The sequence below is a fragment of the Carassius carassius genome, chromosome 1, assembly GCF_963082965.1.
Source record: "Carassius carassius chromosome 1, fCarCar2.1, whole genome shotgun sequence".
Lineage (NCBI taxonomy): Eukaryota > Metazoa > Chordata > Actinopteri > Cypriniformes > Cyprinidae > Carassius > Carassius carassius.
The window spans coordinates 24,259,479-24,278,250 of record NC_081755.1 but is presented as its reverse complement, the minus strand read 5'-3'; the positions used below and the strand labels follow the sequence as shown (position 1 = coordinate 24,278,250).

The window sequence follows — 18,772 nt, the reverse complement described above, 5'->3', positions numbered from 1 at the left end:
GAGCAGGTGTTGGCCACTTCTGGAGTTTGGTTTCTGAAGCAGACTTTCCCACTTTGAAACCACTTGCACAGAAAGTGATGTCTTTCTTCATGAGCACATACACTTGTGAGTCAATGTCTCACTGTGATTGCCACAACAAACTACAAATACAACATGAAGAAAGTCAAGGACATGCATGCCAGCTTTCGCTCATCCCACTATTAAAGTAAATCTGGTCTTAAACGAAAATGTATTGGCCGTGTTATTTATTTTTTGTGGGATGTGGAATTTATATGTAGAAATGCACATTTGCAAAGGTGACTTAGTATGTTGTCGTAAAAGTGTCTCACCTTTTGATTTTGCTCTGCCAATGTGGCTCTTGTGAAAAAAATAGTGAGGATCACTGTATTATGGGCTGAATATTCACAGAACTCCTTGTGCAAGCCATTCACTTGTCTAACTCCCTTTCAGTGTGAGCTTGGATTCCAGCCTCCGCTATTCCCCTGGTCTGGGGAGCCCTCTGAACTGCCTGCTACATCGTAGTGAAGACACCTGGAACTCCGCTCATGTTCACCTCCAACACGAGTCAGAGAACAGGCCAACCGCCAACGAAGACCAGGTCACCCATATGCTCGGGGTCTGTGGGTTTGGCTCTCTACCAGAGATCTTTGTTTTCATCTCCCGTGCAAGAAGCTCAGTCCCAGGTACGTCCTTTCAAAACATTTGTGTAATCACACCAGTTTCTTACCAATTAGCTCTTGCGTCCAGTTATCGTATCATGGTGGACACCGGTCCTGAGGAAAGGTCTTGGGTTAATGCCCAGGATATCTTGGACCCCACACTCACAGAGGACTTTCACCATGATCATTCCAACAGGCCTGCACCTCGACCCTGTGGAAGGCCTTGACATAGAACCGCCCCTCGCTTTAGGAGCTGGTCTCTGTCACAAATCTGGCCTCTGTGGCCCTCCCTGAACACCACTGGAGGGAACCTCTCCTGAATATTCAGCTACATCTCCCACAATTCACCCCGCACCTGAGATTAATTGCCTGCACAGGTTTTTCCCCATTTCAGTGACCTATTTAAGCAGTCACCAAACTCTCAGTCATTGCGAAGTCTTGTTTTGCCCCTTGGACTGATATTGTGACTCTGATTCTCTGCCGCCTATCTGACCTCTGCCTGGTAAACCCGTTCATGATTTTGGATTTGTCTCTGATACCCCTGTTGTTGTTCTCTGATCTCCACCTGTTTGACTCTTAATAAAGCTGCAAATGGATCTCCGTGCCTCAGAACCCTCATTACAATATTTAGTAGGCAACTTTAAATTTAATAACCCTGAACATTTTCAGAAGTAAAATGCAACATACACAGTAGTGCAGCAGTAATATTAATGCAAAACCATTACTTTTAACATTGAAATAGAAGATTTAAATATAACACATTGACAAACAATAAAGCTTGTATTACTATTGTTTTTACTATAGCCCTGCAGTGCAAACATTAGTTTGAATGAATTTATGAACTTTATTTTTTACTGTAAGGTAAATTTGTAGACAGTCCAAACAGCATCCTAGACGATTATGCAGCGAATATCAAATATAAACTGACTTCATTAACAAACTTTATGATAAATGCCTACAAATGACAGTCCAGTGGTACATAATGTTATTTTGTTAATTTTTGTTTTTAAAATGAGTATTGCTACTTATTCCGGTCTCAACCTCATGACACTGACTGAGACTTGGATCAAACCTAAAGACACTGCCACTCCCGCAGCCCTCTCCACTAATTTCACTTGTTCCCACAATCCTTGTACCACTGGGAGGGGTGGAGGTACTGGTCTCCTTATATCAAAAGAATGCAAATTTGATCTTCAGCCATCACTTACAGGTAATGGTTCATTTGAATCACATGCCATTACTGTAACCGACCTTGTTCAAATCCACTTTGTGGTCATTTATCGTCCCCCAGGTCAATTGGGAAACTTCTTGGAGTAGTTGGATGTGCTGCTATCAAACTTTCCTGAAGATGGTACTCCTCTGGTACTGCTTGGTGACTTCAACATCCACCTAGATAAACCCCAGGCTGCTGACTTCAATACTCTGCTCACCTCATTTGATCTCAAGCAAGTGTCTACTACAGCGACTCACAAATCAGGCAACCAACTGGACCTCATCTACACACGCTGTTGCTCTATGGACAACTCTTCAGTTGCTCCACTGCACACCTCAGACCACTTCCTCATTACTGCTAACCTAGCACTTACTCCTGAAGCGGCACACACTCCAACGCAGGTCACCTTTCGACGGAACCTACGCTCACTCTATCCATCTCGCCTATCTTCTGTGGTTTCATCCTCGCTTCCTGCACTCTATCAGTTTTCAGCTCTGGACACGAACAGTGCTACAGACACTCTTTGCTCCACTTTAACATCTTGCTTGGACAACTTTTGCCCACTGTCGTCTAGACCAGCACGCACCGCCCCATCTGCCCCCTGGCTGTCTGAGGTTCTCTGCGAACATCGCTCTAATCTCAGGGCTGCACAGAGGAAATGGCATAAATCAGAAACTCTACTGACCTCAGTGTGTATCAGTCTCTCCTCTCTTCCTTCTCTGCAAATGTCTTCACTGCTAAAACATCCTACTACCACAATAAAATTAACAGCTGTTGTGATGCTCGGACACTCTTCAAAACTTTCTCTTCTCTTCTTAATCCGCCTCCACCACCTCCTCCATCGACTCTTACAGCGGACGACTTTGCAGTTTTCTTCACAAATAAGACAAGAACCATTAGTGACCAATTCTCCACACCGCAGACTGAGGATAACTTCACAATGACCTACGCACACTCTTTCTCCTCCTTCTCTCCACTCTCAGAGATGGACGTTTCCAAACTTCTCCTGTCAAATCATCCTACTGCTTGTCCACTTGATCCGATCCCCACTCACCTCCTTCAAGCGATCTCTTCTTGAGTCATACCTTCACTAACTCACATTATCAACTCCTCTCTTCACTCTGGAACATTTCCCTCAGCATTTAAGCAGGCTTGGGTAAGCCCACTGCTTAAGAAACCATCTCTAAATCCAGCACTCCTAGAAAACTACAGACCAGTATACCTTTCTATGTTTCTTGTACAGAACAACCTCCTGGACAGCAACCAATCTGGCTTCCTGGTGATTCCAGCTAACCCATTGCTTCATCACAACTTCTCTATACCATTACCCCTTCCAGGACAGCCAGAAACCTAGGAGTTGTGATGGATCATCAGTTAAGGTTCACAGACCACATTGCTACAACGAGCCGGTCCTGCAGATTTTCCTTATACAACATTAGGAATATTAGACCCTTCCTTTCAGAGCAAGCCACCCAACTTCTTGTCCAAGCTCTTGTTCTCTCCAGACTGGACTATTGTAATGCTCTCCTGGCGGGCCTTCCTGCATGTACTATCAAGCCTCTGCAATTGATCCAGAATTCAGCAGCGAGGGTTGTCTTCAATGAGCCAAAAAAAGCTCACGTTACTCCTCTCCTCATCAGGTTAACCCTCTGGAGTCAATTAATGCGGATACGCGTTATGAGTCATTTTCTCCAGATAACCCCGAAAAGAACTTAAATTACACTTTCAGTTTTAATCATACAGATAAGAGCAATACATAAATCGAATCTGTAAAGGGTCTACTTTTTTTGGATACAGACATAATAACAACAAAACTTTGTGCACTTAATAAAGATAACAAACAAGGTGTGCTGTCTGCAGCCTTTGTCTGCGCTGATCTTCATTTACAAACACGTCATTAAAATGAACTGTAACTCTGTGAATACTCAACGAAGAGACATGAGAGATATATCTATAGAAAGCTTGACATGTCTACTTTTAAACTAAACAAGTGCCGCCGAAAACAGATATTCTGTGATAAAGTAATCCTTATGAAAACAACGCTTCAAACTGAAGCGAGCGGCTTGAATACGCCCATAACAGAAGAAAAAGCAGCCAGACTGTTCTTCAAGTTTTTTATTTTACTGTTTGCTTCGCGATGAGAGGAATAAGATATAATTCACCCCAAAAAGATGTGATGTGGTTGAGGATTTGAGAAATGGATTTCCTCAGAAAAAAAAGAATGAAGCACTTTATTCAGCAGAGATCATAAACATGAGTAAGTCTCTTTTTATTTATTTATATACTTGTACTAGTTTTCACATAACGTATAAACATTTTACTAGTTAGACTTTTTCCAAACTATAATTCCTGACTAAATGTATAATCAAGTGAAATATTATGAAGTTTCAATAACAATATACAATACTATACCATTCAAAAGCTTGATGTAAATAATATAAATGTAACAAATAAATGTAACTGTAACAAATGTAACAAAAATGGTGTTCTTTTAATTTATCCCCCCTAAAAAACCTGAAAAATATTCTCAGCTCTTTTCAACATTAATAATAATAATAATAATGGTAATAATAATAATAATAATAACAATAAATGTTTTTTTTTGTTTGTTTTTTTGGTAGAAAATAAGATTGTTAAAAGGATTTCTGAAGGATTATGTGACTTGAGTAATGGTGCAAAAAATTAGTTTGAAAGTCAGCTTTGATTGTTCCTAATAAACTGTTTAACTGCTCCCCCAAGTGGATATTAAATTATGTTGTGGGATAATTAAATATATTCTAAATAAACTACAAACATAAAATTATATAGATTTATTTTGTTCTCACATTCTTTCTTGTAACTCTTCCCTCTCAGTGGCACAGCTGACTGAACGGCTCATTATGCAGCTCATTATACGGGTCTTTGTCTTCTCAGGTGTAAATCACAATGATATTCATGATAGTTGCCTACTCGCATATGACTTTTACCAACAAAAAGTGTCTTAGAAAATGTAAATCAATATATTGTTTTCTGTAAGTGAGCAAACAAGATGATTTTCACATAATTTAGAAAGAAAAATTCTAGACTACAAGCTCCAGTTCTCAAAAATCCCGGGAACCATCGTTCTTTATGTGTTTTTTTGCCTTATTCAAGTGTTTTAACATTTTTAGTTTTTCACTAACCCCGCATAACATTTTTTTTCTCAAAAACACAATCATGTACATACATGCTGCTCACATATTATTATAGCCCAGTTTGTGCTGATTACAGTGAGATTAGACTTTAACCATTTAGATATTTATAAGAAACTGAAAAAAGCACAAATGTCAGGGCATGACAAAACTTCTCCAGGCCCCAAAAATACCCTTAGACTCCAGAGGGATATGACATTTTATAAAAGATGTTCTCATTTTTTGAAAGTCTTTCCAGGAGATGTTTTAAATTTCTAGATTAATAGATGTGATGATCAAATTTTTATTTTATTTTTTTTCCTTGACTTACTGTTACTACTAAATCTATTGAACAGTAGATTGAATTCTTCCCTTAATGTTTCTTGGTCCAATATTTGCAATAATTCACTGTTTCATGTAAAAGATGTTCTCATTTATTAAATGTGTTCCATGAGGATTCAAAGTTATATTTTTAAAGAAGCAATGATCAAATGTTATCATAACATGCAGTTTTGTTTTGCACTTTCTTGTAAATTAAATTAAATTATATGATTGAGATAGAGTATAAATTGGTCAGAGGATTAAAATAAAAAAAGCCAATTGAAACCTGAATAAAATTCAATAACATATCTTTCTTTTTATTTTGTGAATATCAATCATTATTGATCACAACGTCAGGTGGTGCGACCGGTTATGGTTAGGTGGTGCAACCAGCAAATTCACATTTAAATGTATCAATTTCCACTGCAATTGCAAAATGAAGTAAGAAATATAAATGTAAACTTTTATATAATGTATACAAATCATTTTTACAGTTAAAAACAAATCATAAAAAGTCCTTATGGAAAAATGGGTGATTGAATACACAGAAAAGCAGCCGTCTATATGATTTGGAATTAAAGGGCACTAAATAAAGAAATAGAAAGGGAAATTACCATGTGATATGCATTTTAAACACTACAATGATTCATATTCACAAGTCTCAGTAGTGCTAAGTACATTAAATGTATATTAATTTTAATTAATATATGGTCGCCCCACCTGACATTTTCTGGGTGCTAAAATCAGAAATCTTGTTTAATAATGAATTAATGCTGCCTAAAATGCTGTAAAACCTATATAAAACAACACAATACATTTTTTTGGACATAAAAATGCATTTTAAAACTGTTTTGCTTAAAATATATTTTTTTTCTTCTTGAAAATCTTATTTGTCATTGACCCATATATTGTATAGTAATAAAGTGCATAGATTAAAAAAAATGTATGTAATGTAATATGTATGTAATAATATAATAACATTTCATAATTATTATTATTATTATTCACTATTTGATGATAAATGCAGCCTTTGTGTATCCTGGTGCAGTGGTGTAGGTGGTCCCTGGAGAAGCGATATACTCTTAATTTATGCCCCCCAACATCCAATGGTCTTTAACATGTGTTTTAGGGAATATTTGCATTTATTCACATGAGATTGCATAAGCTATTCAGTGATTAGTAGTGGTCTGTCATGATTTTGGCTAATGCAGGACTCTACAGAATGGTGGATTTAGAAGAGGGTATACACACAGCAGACTGATAAAGAAGTGGGTTTACGCCGTATACCTGTGTATACCCAACACTACACCACTGATCTGTATTGAAACATAGAATTGCTATGGTACAATGACGAACAACATGGTATTGCCATAGCACATGACCCAATACATGGTATTGCTATGGTTAAATTCCCAAAAACAATATTATCATACCTGTTATCATAACTGTTAAATGTTAAAAAAAGAGCCTATTATTATGGGACCCTGTTCAATTAATTTTTTTTTTTTTAAATAAAATTTGAGATCGCCACAGTACATGCCCCACAACAATGTATTGCCATGGTTAAATGTCCAAAGATAATATTATGAGTAGAATTAAAATAACATTTTAATATTGTATGTGTTCGTGTAATTTAATAAAACTGATATTATTTTTATCCAGAAGAACTGTGGCAACATCTCGAAGATGATTGAAGAAAAAAAAAAAGTATTAGGGCAAAAGCTCAACAAAAATGTTGCTTTGATTTAGTATAAAATCTATTTATGACATTATTTTTTAAAGCATCCTCACTTTTGAAGCATTTTTACACAAGTGCCTAATACTGTACTTTTCACAGTACTTGAACTCTGCAGGAAGGAACAATGTCTCAACAAAAAAAACTATTTTCTATATATAGGAGTACTATATACTGTCCTTCAGATATATCTATAATGAAGGTAAAAAGCACAGGGTGGGTGAGAGAGAGTGGGCATGTAAGGGTGGGCGTGTTTCTACCTCAAACAGTTTCTCAGGCACCAGATCGTGGTCGCGCAGCTGAGTGAGGAGTCTGTGCGGTTGCTCTATGCACGAGATCTCTGTCTTTTTCCGGTGGAAGAAAAACAGCAACTCTTCATTCGTTAGAAGGTCTAACGGGTCCATTTGGGCGCTCTATAGTGCGATCTATGAGCGACATGTAATCATTTTAGCTTCTTTACAACAGCATGCAGATTAATATGCATCAGATACAGTTTTGTTTCCAAATACATTATTATAAAGCAATGTCTTACACTTTTGTACTAACTGAATAGGCCAAAAATGTTATGTAACTTACGGATGTTTTGCAGACATAAAACGCAACAATAGCATATTTGACTCGTGCGTAACGTTACCTGCTTCGGAGGAACTTTCTGGAAGAATTTGTGTATTTCTGTACTTGCCACGATGAGTAGTAAAACAGAAATAGCTGTTTCCAAATGTCCCACCTGTATCTTATTGACTGTATAATAAAGTGAGAAGAATGCGGAAGTGGTGTAGAAAAAGAGAATGTGAACCTGTTACAAGGCTGGATTTCTGCCAACCGGATGAACTTTTTTTTCAAAACAACTATAGGGCGCTTAGGCACAGCGTTTCGACATGTATTTAGGATATTAATCGTAATTTCATCTGTTCCAGCTCTGTTAATTACACAAATGAGAATGCTGACATTAAGTTTAACTTAGTGACTAAAAAAGATTTATTGAAATATCAAACATATGTTGATAAAACTGCCATATAAAACAGGTTTTCTAGTAGGCCTAAGTTTTATTTATAAAATGTCTGCTATACAGTCAAGTTTTTCTCAAGTATGTTAATTATAACATTTAACTTATGTGTCCCGTGACATCCCTTCTCCGTTTCTTTTGTTTTTATTTTAAATGTATTATGTATCAAAAAGAATTAATCCGACATCACCACAGTTGAACCGAGATCAGGAACGACATCATGCACTCACACCTAAACGTGAGTTTTTAGTAAAAATACATTGTTATTAACTGAACTACTTCAAAACATTTTGTGACGTTTGTATTCATAGTTGTTCTATTGTCCACCAGAGGGTGCTAATTATCCAGAATAAAAATGTTGAAAATAAAATCATGACTCGACTGTCCAGTACAGGAGTTTGTTCTATTACAGAGTAAAAATATTAAAGGAAAACATAGCCTATATATGAATGCATAATTGCACAAATTTTCCTTAAATTAAGCATTGGGGATATAGTAAGTAAACTAGATTCTCTTACAGTATCTCTTATTGATGTTTCTTATATTGTTAATGTTAATAATGTATAATTTAAACAATAACATTATCAATGCATTTTATAATAACAGGTTATATTATTTAATACATTAAATCACGGGCTATAATATAATAATCATATAGCCTAATATATATTAACATAAACAGTAAAATGTACAGCCACCAAAATGCACCATGTGAAATTATCGTTTTTTTTTTCTCTCTCTCTCTCTCTCCCAAAGGTGATGCCATTTCATTTGGGAGTTTCTAAAACCTCCAGTATTTTGTGGACAATCATCTGGGATTCCAAGGTTGCATCCAACACATCAATCAGTATGTGAAGACAGACCTGACAGATGTATGTGGGCTCAATAATAAATGTCCCAAGATGTGTTAACAAACACCTTCTGCAATTATGTATTACGGTTTTGTAACAAAACCCTGCATTGTTGGCAGGTACTGCATTTTCTCTGTTTTGTTATTTATATGTATTTATTACTCATGGTCTTGTGCCTTATGTAAGCATTTCCCATGTGCACTGTATTCCCAGTCTTCTGAAGCCATACTTGGCAAAAAGAGTTTCTTGCAAGATATCTTAGACATTAGCACTGTTTTCATCTCTCATTTGCATATCCACATAATCAAATGACACATGAGAATCAAAAAGTTTAATTATCCACAAGAGTTTTTTTTTTAAATAAAACCTATTAAAAAGTTTGGGGCCAGATATAACCTTTTTAAATAACAGTTATTCTACAGAATGTGGGCTTACCGGAACTAAGCTAGGCTGCTAAACTGTTGCTAAGCTAATGGCTAGCAGGGTGCTAGCACCTGAACATCACTTTTGTTTACTTTGGCTAGCATAAAGTGCAAGCACTCCTGTCCCATACACTGCACGTCCCTGAGTGTCTCTGTGAGCAGAATCGCCAACAAACCAAGCCAGCAGGAGGCAGTACTGTCTTCTTTCTCTTTTTATTCTGAACACAGATTAAGAATTTACACAGGCAAGGCCATTTCAAAAGTCCCTCCCCTACACATTTCTCTCCATGACAGTGACATTCACCCTTTTAGATAACAGGGCAGTAAATAAACCAGATCCACCCAAACTAACTTGAACATAAACACGCATAACATTGCTAACACAAAAACCCAACCATCTTGCTTAACACATAAATTAACCCTAAACAAATACCCATAACACATCTTGCTGCAAGCGCTGAATGCCAAGAGGGTTAAAGGCCATGTTGCAGGTTAACCACCACTTTCGATTAATGGGTACATAAATCACTCAAGATATGTATATCATTTTTAAAATGTCTCAAAAATAGTCTTAAAGACCAGTTTTTTACGTTTTTGGTATTAACGTTTTTTTTACGCAACTCGGTGATGACGTCACGTTGGGGAGAAGTCGAGGAAAGATAGCCTCAGCCTAGTGTGATGCCGCGTTCCAGGCAACCCGTGTTTTTCCAACCTTAAACCCGTGAAAGTGCACTGGAACGGCAGTCAAAGCCGTGACTTCCCACCCGTGAACTCGTACTAGATCGATGTACTCCGAGTTCCGACGTCACACAGGACGCGAAACAACAATGACAGCCCCTACGGATAATACTGCCTACGGATGTAGTGTTTATGCAAGTGGTACACGTTGAAAAAACGATTTTAGGTCAATGTAACGTTGCAATAAGATAAATAATCTAGCTACAATTCCTTGCGCTCAGAAAGTTTGGCGTAACTTGCCCATAACGGTACAAAGTCGTTAGTTGTGGTATGAAATAGTGGTTACGAGCTCAAAAACCTGCCTGGAACGCAGCATCAGAACTAACGTTATAGCGACTGACTGGGATGAGGAAGAGGTGGCAAGAGCCAACATGTATGATTGGCAGCCGTGTAATTTCGAACCAGCCAGACGTGAGAGGGCAAATGAGGAATTACCAAGAACTGATGTCTGTCAAAGCCAATTAAATGCATCGTCCGAGGAGAATGAGTGGAGAGTTGGTGAAGTGTCCTGGTGAGTTGCTATCATTTAGCAACGCAGCAATGAGCACTGGAGCTAGTCTACGAGCAGCAATGCACTATAACGACACATATATTTTTTACTGTCATTGAATAGCACCGAGTGAAAAATCAACGTTTTCTTTATATCTAGTGGCAGTGATCATGACGTTATTTCAGATAAGTACTAATAACCTTTGTCATAGTGTCGTAGAACTGTTAAAATGTGACTTGTAGAAATAGAACGCATCATGCTAGCTATATGGACATTTCTAAGCATTTATCTCTTCCTCCGGTGAAAATGTTGTTGCAAACGTAGCCACGTGTCTGTCACTGTGTTTGGCAGGTGCTTGTGTGGGTGCTGTCCCATGGTAGTGCGTTTCGGTCGCTGTTGGTCGATATCTGTCTGTCTGTCTGTCTATCAATCTATATATCTAGTCTATCTATCTAAATACTGTATATCTATGTATTTATCTATAACCTGCGCTATCTGTATACTCTCGTCTACTACTCGTCTCGTCTCTCTCTAGTCACTCTCAAGGTGGGCTTTGGTAAATTCTTTCCCCAACGTGACGTTATGCAATGCATTATGGGGGAAAGGAGACCGCTGTAAGATAGTACCTACTTTTTCGTATTATATTCCGTTTTTGTGATACCCAAAAACATAAAATACAATGGATAACAGTTTAAATGTTTATTACCAACAAGCAAATTGCACAGATTCGTTGAAAAATTAACCCTGCAACACGGCCTTTAATGTCCCCTCAACCCTTGTCTCCCACAACAAAATCCAACAAATGTCCTTGCCGGTGTCGAACACGCTTCAGCCTCTCTGATGTTTTACCCCCAGCACCAAACTCAGCCCTGGGTCTGTCATTGTCCGTCTCTGCACTGGGAGTAGATGGTGGGGAGCCCCCCTGGCTTCCACCATTCTCTTGTTCTGGGGCCAGTGGGTGGTACGGTGCCAACCGATTCTTGTGAAGCACCACCCGTCTACCCTGTCCAGGCATTTGGACCCGGAAGACCACCTCCGAAATTTGATCCAGAATCATCCCTCCGGATCCCTGCCAATGATGAGTCATGTCCACCAGCATGCGGAGCTCCCTCCCAAACATCAGCACTACCAGTGTGCACTGGCTCGACTCCTGCACTGCTGTCCTATATGCCCACAGGACAAGGTGCAGATGCTGGTGCCAGTCTCTCTAGTGCTGACTGTTGGGTGAACCGCTCGACCAGTCCATTGCTTTTAGGGTGGAGGGAAGTGGTACTTGTTCTTCTCCCCCAGTCGTTGGCACACCTCACTGAACAACAGGCTTTCAAAGTTCCTCCCCTGGTCACTATAAAGTTTGGCCAGTAGAACAGCACTGTCTTGGAGATCCCAAAATGGCCAGCTCCAGCTGACCATGATCCCAACAGAGGGCACAGAGCTCGGGGAACCAGGAGTTGCAGAAAGTCGACCCTCCCCCCAGTGTCTGCCACCGCTTGTAGATCACATCATGGAGCTCCAGGTTGCCCCACTGAGAATGAAATGACTTGATCTCAGGCCCCTGGGAGAACACTGCTGGCCAGTCCAGACGTGGTCGGGCCTCCAGCCAGCCAGCATTCGCCTGCTTTTGTCTCAGCTGCTCAATGGTGAATAGCCCCTCATCTCCACCACTGCCACCTGGCCCTGCTGCCGCCAATGATGTCCCCAGACCTCCTGGTAAGCACAATACTGACACTTATTAGCGAGGCAAGGATGTCTGGAGAGGGCATGAGCATTGGCATGCTGCTGCCCTGGTCGGTGCTGAACATCGAAGTCGTACTCATGACCCTCTTGTTAGCAGAAGTTCAGCATCCAAGTGAGCCTAGTGTGGTTGGTCCTCAGTGTGAACCTGGTGCCCAGGAGGTAGGGCCTGAAGTAAGGGAGCGCCAGGAACACCGCTAACAACTCCCGCCGGGTGACACAGTAGTTCCTTTTTGGATGACTGAGGCTGCAGCTATAATAGGCCACCACTTGCTCTCCAGTCTCCCCCTTCTGGGAGAGTACGGCACCGACCCCCACATTACTGGCAGTGTCCACAAGGAAAAGTTGGTTGGGATCAGGGTAGGCCAGGACAGGATGGTTGGCTTTTAGGTGTCGAGGGCTGCTGCGCAGCTCTTACGACCACCTAAATTGCCAGCACTTGTTTGTCAGATGATGTAAGGGGCTGGCGATGGTGACAAAGTCTCAGAAGAACTTCCTATAATAGGAGGCCAGGCCCAGGAAGCTACACAGCTCAGTAGCCGCGTTTCCACTGTTGGGCCAAAAGCAGGCGTGTTAGTGCGTACCAGGGCCAGTCGGGTTTCCACTGTCACTTCCGGGGCTTGATCGTGCCTCGTCGGTGCTTCCTCGGGGCCAATGGCCCGGGTTTTTTGGCCTGACAAAAACCTTGGGCCAATGTGGGCCATCTGGGGCTACAGGAGTGGTTATCAACACAGGCAGAGTTTTTCTGTGTCTGGAGAGCATTAGCTTTTTAAAATAAGCTGAGATCAAAACTCACTTTCAGTCAGCAGCAAGTATTTGAAATAACTTGATCCGATGTGGATTATAATCACCATACAAGTGGTATCACCTTAAACTGCTACAATCCTTGCCCTATGGGAAATGCAGTTTTGGGCCAAGCCTCTGATGCCAGCCCCACTTGTCAATCCCCAGTGTGCAAGTCCAAAGAGCTGAACCAACAGGATCCAGCTACATAATCCAATGAGTCATCAATGTGCAGAAGCGTGTATAAATCCATGCGATGACCGCATTTAGCCCCCGAAATGGAGCTTGCGGCTGGGATGCACTGGTCTGAGCTGCAGTACTCCCCCGGGGCTCCCCCTGAGTCTCTGCAGCTCTCGTGTTGTGGCTGGGGGCCGGAGCCAGTGAGCACTGGTGTCTAAACAGTGGCTGTGGGATGGCGGCCTCTCCATGATGGAAAATTCTCCGGCAAACTCTAAACAAATACCCTTCTTGGATTGGTTGGTTCTTTGAAGCTCATCTTGGAGTTGCTGTCGGGAGCAGGTTTATTTAATGTAAACACAATTAGACTGCATCTTTTTAAGCAGAACTGATAATTAAAATCTGTCTGTTATCACCACTACTTTTCATAGAGTAGTCTCATAACATAAATATATGTTTTTAAATGGACACATTTCACAATATTACAGTTTACTGGAGGGGGGCTCAAAATATGTTTTTTCTACTAAAGGGGGGCCTGGCAGAAAAAGTTTGGGAACCACTGCTTTACATAATATGCAGTGGTTGTAAAAGAAGAGACCTGGGAAATCAGCCTTTTTAAGCAGTGGCCAACTGGCAGGAGTGGTCTTTATTATCCCCAAAGTGTGGAGCGCCGCCGCAGACACCATCCACCGCATCATTAATTCAGAGGCTCGCTTCAGTACGCAAAGAGGATGATCCCCAGCGTAAAAACAGGAACGTGTGGCTTTTGCAATCCAGTTACACAACAGATGCAAATGTGCCCTAAAGTGCAAACAAACCAGATTACAGAGATGTTACTAATTAATCAAGTACACTCTGAAAGTATGAAAAGAGCAAAGCTACACTTGAAATAGTAGACTATTCCATTATGGTATTAGTATGCAAATTTCCATGAAATGGCAGGATCAAAATGTGCAGTACTCAGTGGCTATGTTTGAAATAAAGTACTAAATTACTACTTAGTGTATGCAGACTACTATTTAAAAGAAAGTAAAAAAAAATAAAAAATCTATGATCAGAAAATAACATTACATTGCTACTGCTGCAGTAGACCCACTGCTGTATATATCCTACTGTGTAAAGTACAATAGGCTAATTTATAGCCCCCCATATAACAAAACATATTGTACTAGGTGTATCCCACATTGCACCACACTCAATTTCACCTTCCATTGATGGATATTATGTGTTAAACGTTTAGAGTTGCATAGTTTCACATAGTTTTTTTTTTAGCAGGCATGATTCAGTATAACATTATGTTGTTCAATTTCAAATACCACCAGAGCATTCAATTATGCATGTATGCAAATAAATAAGGAACAAAATGGTTTGTTAAAATTGACTAATATATTACACAATCCCATATTTATCTGTTCCGCAAACCCCCTTTTTTTTGCCTATTATTTAACTCAATTTGACAAAGCATCACAAATTATAATCCTTTGAAGCATTTTCAAGAGAACAACCCACTGTTTCACTCATAAATACACAAGAGCATCCTGCCATCCTGTTTATTAATACTGTATGTGTCAAGAGGCTAGACGTCAAGCTCAGGGACAGAATATTAAATATTCATCCCCTTCCCTTTTTATTCTCTTTTTCTTGTGCATTACGTTATTAATTCTTGTTGTCTATTCAAGCTGCTGGTCTATTCGCTTACTCACTGCCAAGCTATGAATATTTCATCCACCCCTGAGTGAGAAAGAAAGAGACTGAGAGAAATGAGAAGTTATGAGAGGGGTCACAAGTATAGTAAACAATTACATAATTAGGCAATAAGACCAATGTTGGAATACAGTCATTTTTGCAATTCAGTTTGGTGCCACTAATGGAGCAGAAATTACCCACTTAAGCCAGAGAAGTTTTAATTTACTCCATGAAGAAATCGATTTTCAATGGTTCAGTATAATCCTTTCAAAACAGAGTTCTGAGATTATTAATCAATATATACTTTATTTGAAACCACGAGAAAGCATAATCTCAAATTCATAAAATATCACATTCAATAGCCAAATTCCAGATTAAGAAGTCCTGAGAGTTGATTTTTTTTTTTAGATTTCATTTCAGATAAAACTGGTTTATTTATTTATTTAAAGGGATACTCCACCGTGTTTTCATATTAAACTATGTTTTTCCCTTAACTAAGACGAGTTGATACATACCTCTCTCGTCTCAGTGCGTGCACTCAATCGCTTTGGTGCGCGGTGACACTTTGAAAGCTTAGCCCATTCATTCAATATGGGCCAAGCAGGGAAGCTACCAAACACCTGCACGTTTTCCCTACTTAAATACAGTTACTCGCGTAGTGTAACTCGACCTAGGACGGTAACACAAAACAAAACGTTGCGCTTTTCTAAGCGTGTAAAATGGATAAGCACTTCGTCTTGGCGCAGTAATATCTTCACTCGTGAAAAATCCTCTCACCGGCCCCCGCTCCCTCTAGTTAAGATATTACTGCGCCAAGACGAAGTGCTTACAAGCACTTGCCATGGTATTGCGCCATACAATATAGTTATCCATTTTACACGCTTAGAAAAGCGCAACGTTTTGTTTTGTATTACCGTCCTAGGTCGAGTTACACTACGCGAGTAACTGTATTTAAGTAGGGAAAACGTGCAGGTGTTTGGTAGCTTCTCTGCTTGGCCCATATTGAATGAATGGGCTAAGCTAAGTGCTTTCAAAGTGTCACCGCGCCAAAGTGATTGAGTGCACGCACTGAGACGAGAGAGATATGTATCAACTCGTCTTAGGTAAGGGAAAAACATAGTTTAATATGAAAACACGGTGGAGTATCCCTTTAACTTTTAATTCATCAAAGAAAAAAAAAACAGGACAACTGTTTTCAACATTGATAAACAATATTTCTGGAGCTGCAAATAAGCATAATTATTTCTGAATTATCATGAGATACTCGAATAATGTATTCTGGAATTTTGATATGTTATGACAGCAATAAAAAAATATATTTTATTATTAAAATCGAAAACCATTATTTTGAATTCTAATATTTCACAATACGGTTACAGAAAATCAAATAAATACGGCCTTGGTGAGTATACTTTTGAACAGTATTGTATATAAGAATATTCTGCAGTTCTTTTTAATAAATATGTTTGTAACAATGTTCTTTCGTGGGAAGAAGGAGGCGGGAACCGGCGGACAATCAAATCAAGTTTAATAATAAAATAAAGACAAAACACCGCGGCAGCTCCTCACGGACGACTGCCACACAACTAAAATCCAGTCCTGTCGTCGCTCCTGTTTTATATCCTTCCATCTCCTCCGTGGGACTCGGGACCGGTGAGTGGAGCAGGTGTCACTCATTTCTCAATCACTCCTCCGGCCTCGTCCCGTTCGTAAGGCTCTCGGCCCCGCCCCACTCGCCACAATGTTTTATACCTATATATCAACTGACTATGAATCAGTCATTTTATAATGTATTTAAACAATTTTGTTTCGATTGCATCATTACAGTGTTTCTTGTAGTTCATTCCCTCATAAACAGCAATATGTTTCTTCGCCTTTTGCTCTGATTTTAAAGTATTTCATAAAATTCCAGTGAAGAAAAGAAATGGGAATAATACTTCCCAAACCAAAACTACTGAAAAGGTGGGCAGTTCCCATTTTACCCAATAATGTCTAAGTTCTGCTATATTGTGACTAGAATATGTAAATTATATTGACCAATTAGCACCCAGGACTGTAACTTTATGTATTACAAAACTTAGTAGAAGGAAACCAAGTGAGGAGAGAAACCAAAGAAAAAAGGAAAACTGATTTGTATTCATCCCTCAAACCTGCTCTCATCCCTTAACTGACACTCTCCTCACATCCAGTTCACTTCTTCACTGCCATCAATGCTCTTTCAACACACACACACTCACACACAGATTTATGTAATCAGTGTAATCCCTCAACTGCTTCATTTGGACATTCATGATCTACAAATCAATGTGCTGATCTTCCTCAGCTGCTGTCTCTCTTTTATCAGTCACTCTACAGCTCTACTGTTCAATCTACACTCTCTCTTTTCTTGTCCAGGAAGGTTCTACTGAGAATGACAAATTAATTTCAACTCTTTTTTCTTCCATCTTTACCCCCGTGTTTTAGTGCATATTTTACCATAGCATAAAATCTGATGATGCATTCCTTCTATCTAATGATATTTGGCTCACATTCTTCTTCCCCTCGTGTCTCTCTGCGGTATGTTCCTGGTCAGCAAAATGTCAGGCAGATCCTGCAGTCCCCCAGAGAGAGCCAAGCTGTTAATGAGGAGCGCGAGCCAGAGACACACAGTACCAGCCCACCATCTGATCTAGGATCTAGGAAATACAGAGAGAAGAGAAGAACAGAAAGAGAAGAGACTGGGAGATACTGTACTGAGAGAGGAAACAGCATGTTTCTGGACAAGAAATGATAGAGAAACAAAGAACACAGAAAAGAACATGGACATTAGGAGGAGCTTGTAGATAAAGCCTATATAAATGGAAAACAAGATACTTGATTTAGAAGGTCAATAACATCAGTGGCACGAAGGCTAAAAATTCCATTGGAAATCTCATTAAACTGCAACTGTTTGACTGAAAAACCAGTACTAATGCACAGTGGTGGACTGACAAATTCCTTACAAATACAGCAAATGTGTGACAAAACAACATAGTTCTTCATAGTAATTCAAACTTAGATTAAATAATTTTTTTTTACGTAAAAAGATTAAACTCAAATGAAAATTTGCTGAAAATGTACTCACCCTCAGGTCATTCAAGATGAGTTTTTTTTTTTTTAACTGAACAGATTTGGAGAAATTATATCAATTGTTATATGCAGTGAATGGGTGCCATCAGAATGAGAGTAACTAACATTACTGCTATAATTAGCAAGAGAAAACTTTTGTGGGAAAATTGTGGGACATATGAGCAGCAGATGCACCCAAACACATGAATACACATGAACCTTTTAGTAATCAAAAATTCCTTTGTATAACCAACTAGAAATTCTTCCGTTTTCACTCAAAAATCAGTTAATAGATATTTAAACTCAAATTTTGGATTTGCTGATACCACACAGTAGACTTACATGTGTTTTTTTATTTTTTTTTTATTTATCTAAACAGAGAAATTATTGCACAGAGTTGACAAAAATAATTGAAAATTGAATAAAATATCATAATAAAGTCATTAAAGGCTTTTACTGCATTTACAAATTGCAGGAACAAAGATGGAACATTCTGATAAAATCTTGCAGCATTTAATCACATCTGAAATCAAAAGCACTGTTTGCACTGACAATTGTTTCTCAGGATGATGACTGTAACATATTTGCATACCTCCTTTGAGATCAAACTTTGAATTTGGCAGCAAGTTAATTTTATGTATCAAAAGTGTCAAAACAGCAACCTTTCAAATTAGCAGGGGCCAAAAAATAAAATAAAAAAGATTTTAAAATATTTTTAAAATGA

At 39.1% G+C, this 18,772-nt stretch overlaps 1 protein-coding gene across 1 annotated transcript in view; it reads right to left on the bottom strand.

Annotated features, from left to right (window-relative positions):
• LOC132116059 (uncharacterized) overlaps positions 1 to 7,505 on the bottom strand; it is a 46,570-nt gene extending 39,065 nt beyond the window's left edge. Inside the window, exon 1 of the mRNA XM_059525034.1 lies at positions 7,338 to 7,505. Within this exon, the coding sequence (XP_059381017.1) occupies positions 7,338 to 7,481 (144 nt within the window). The 5' untranslated portion in view covers positions 7,482 to 7,505. The remainder of the gene's footprint in view (positions 1 to 7,337) is intronic.
• Between the last annotated feature and the right edge of the window lie 11,267 nt (positions 7,506 to 18,772).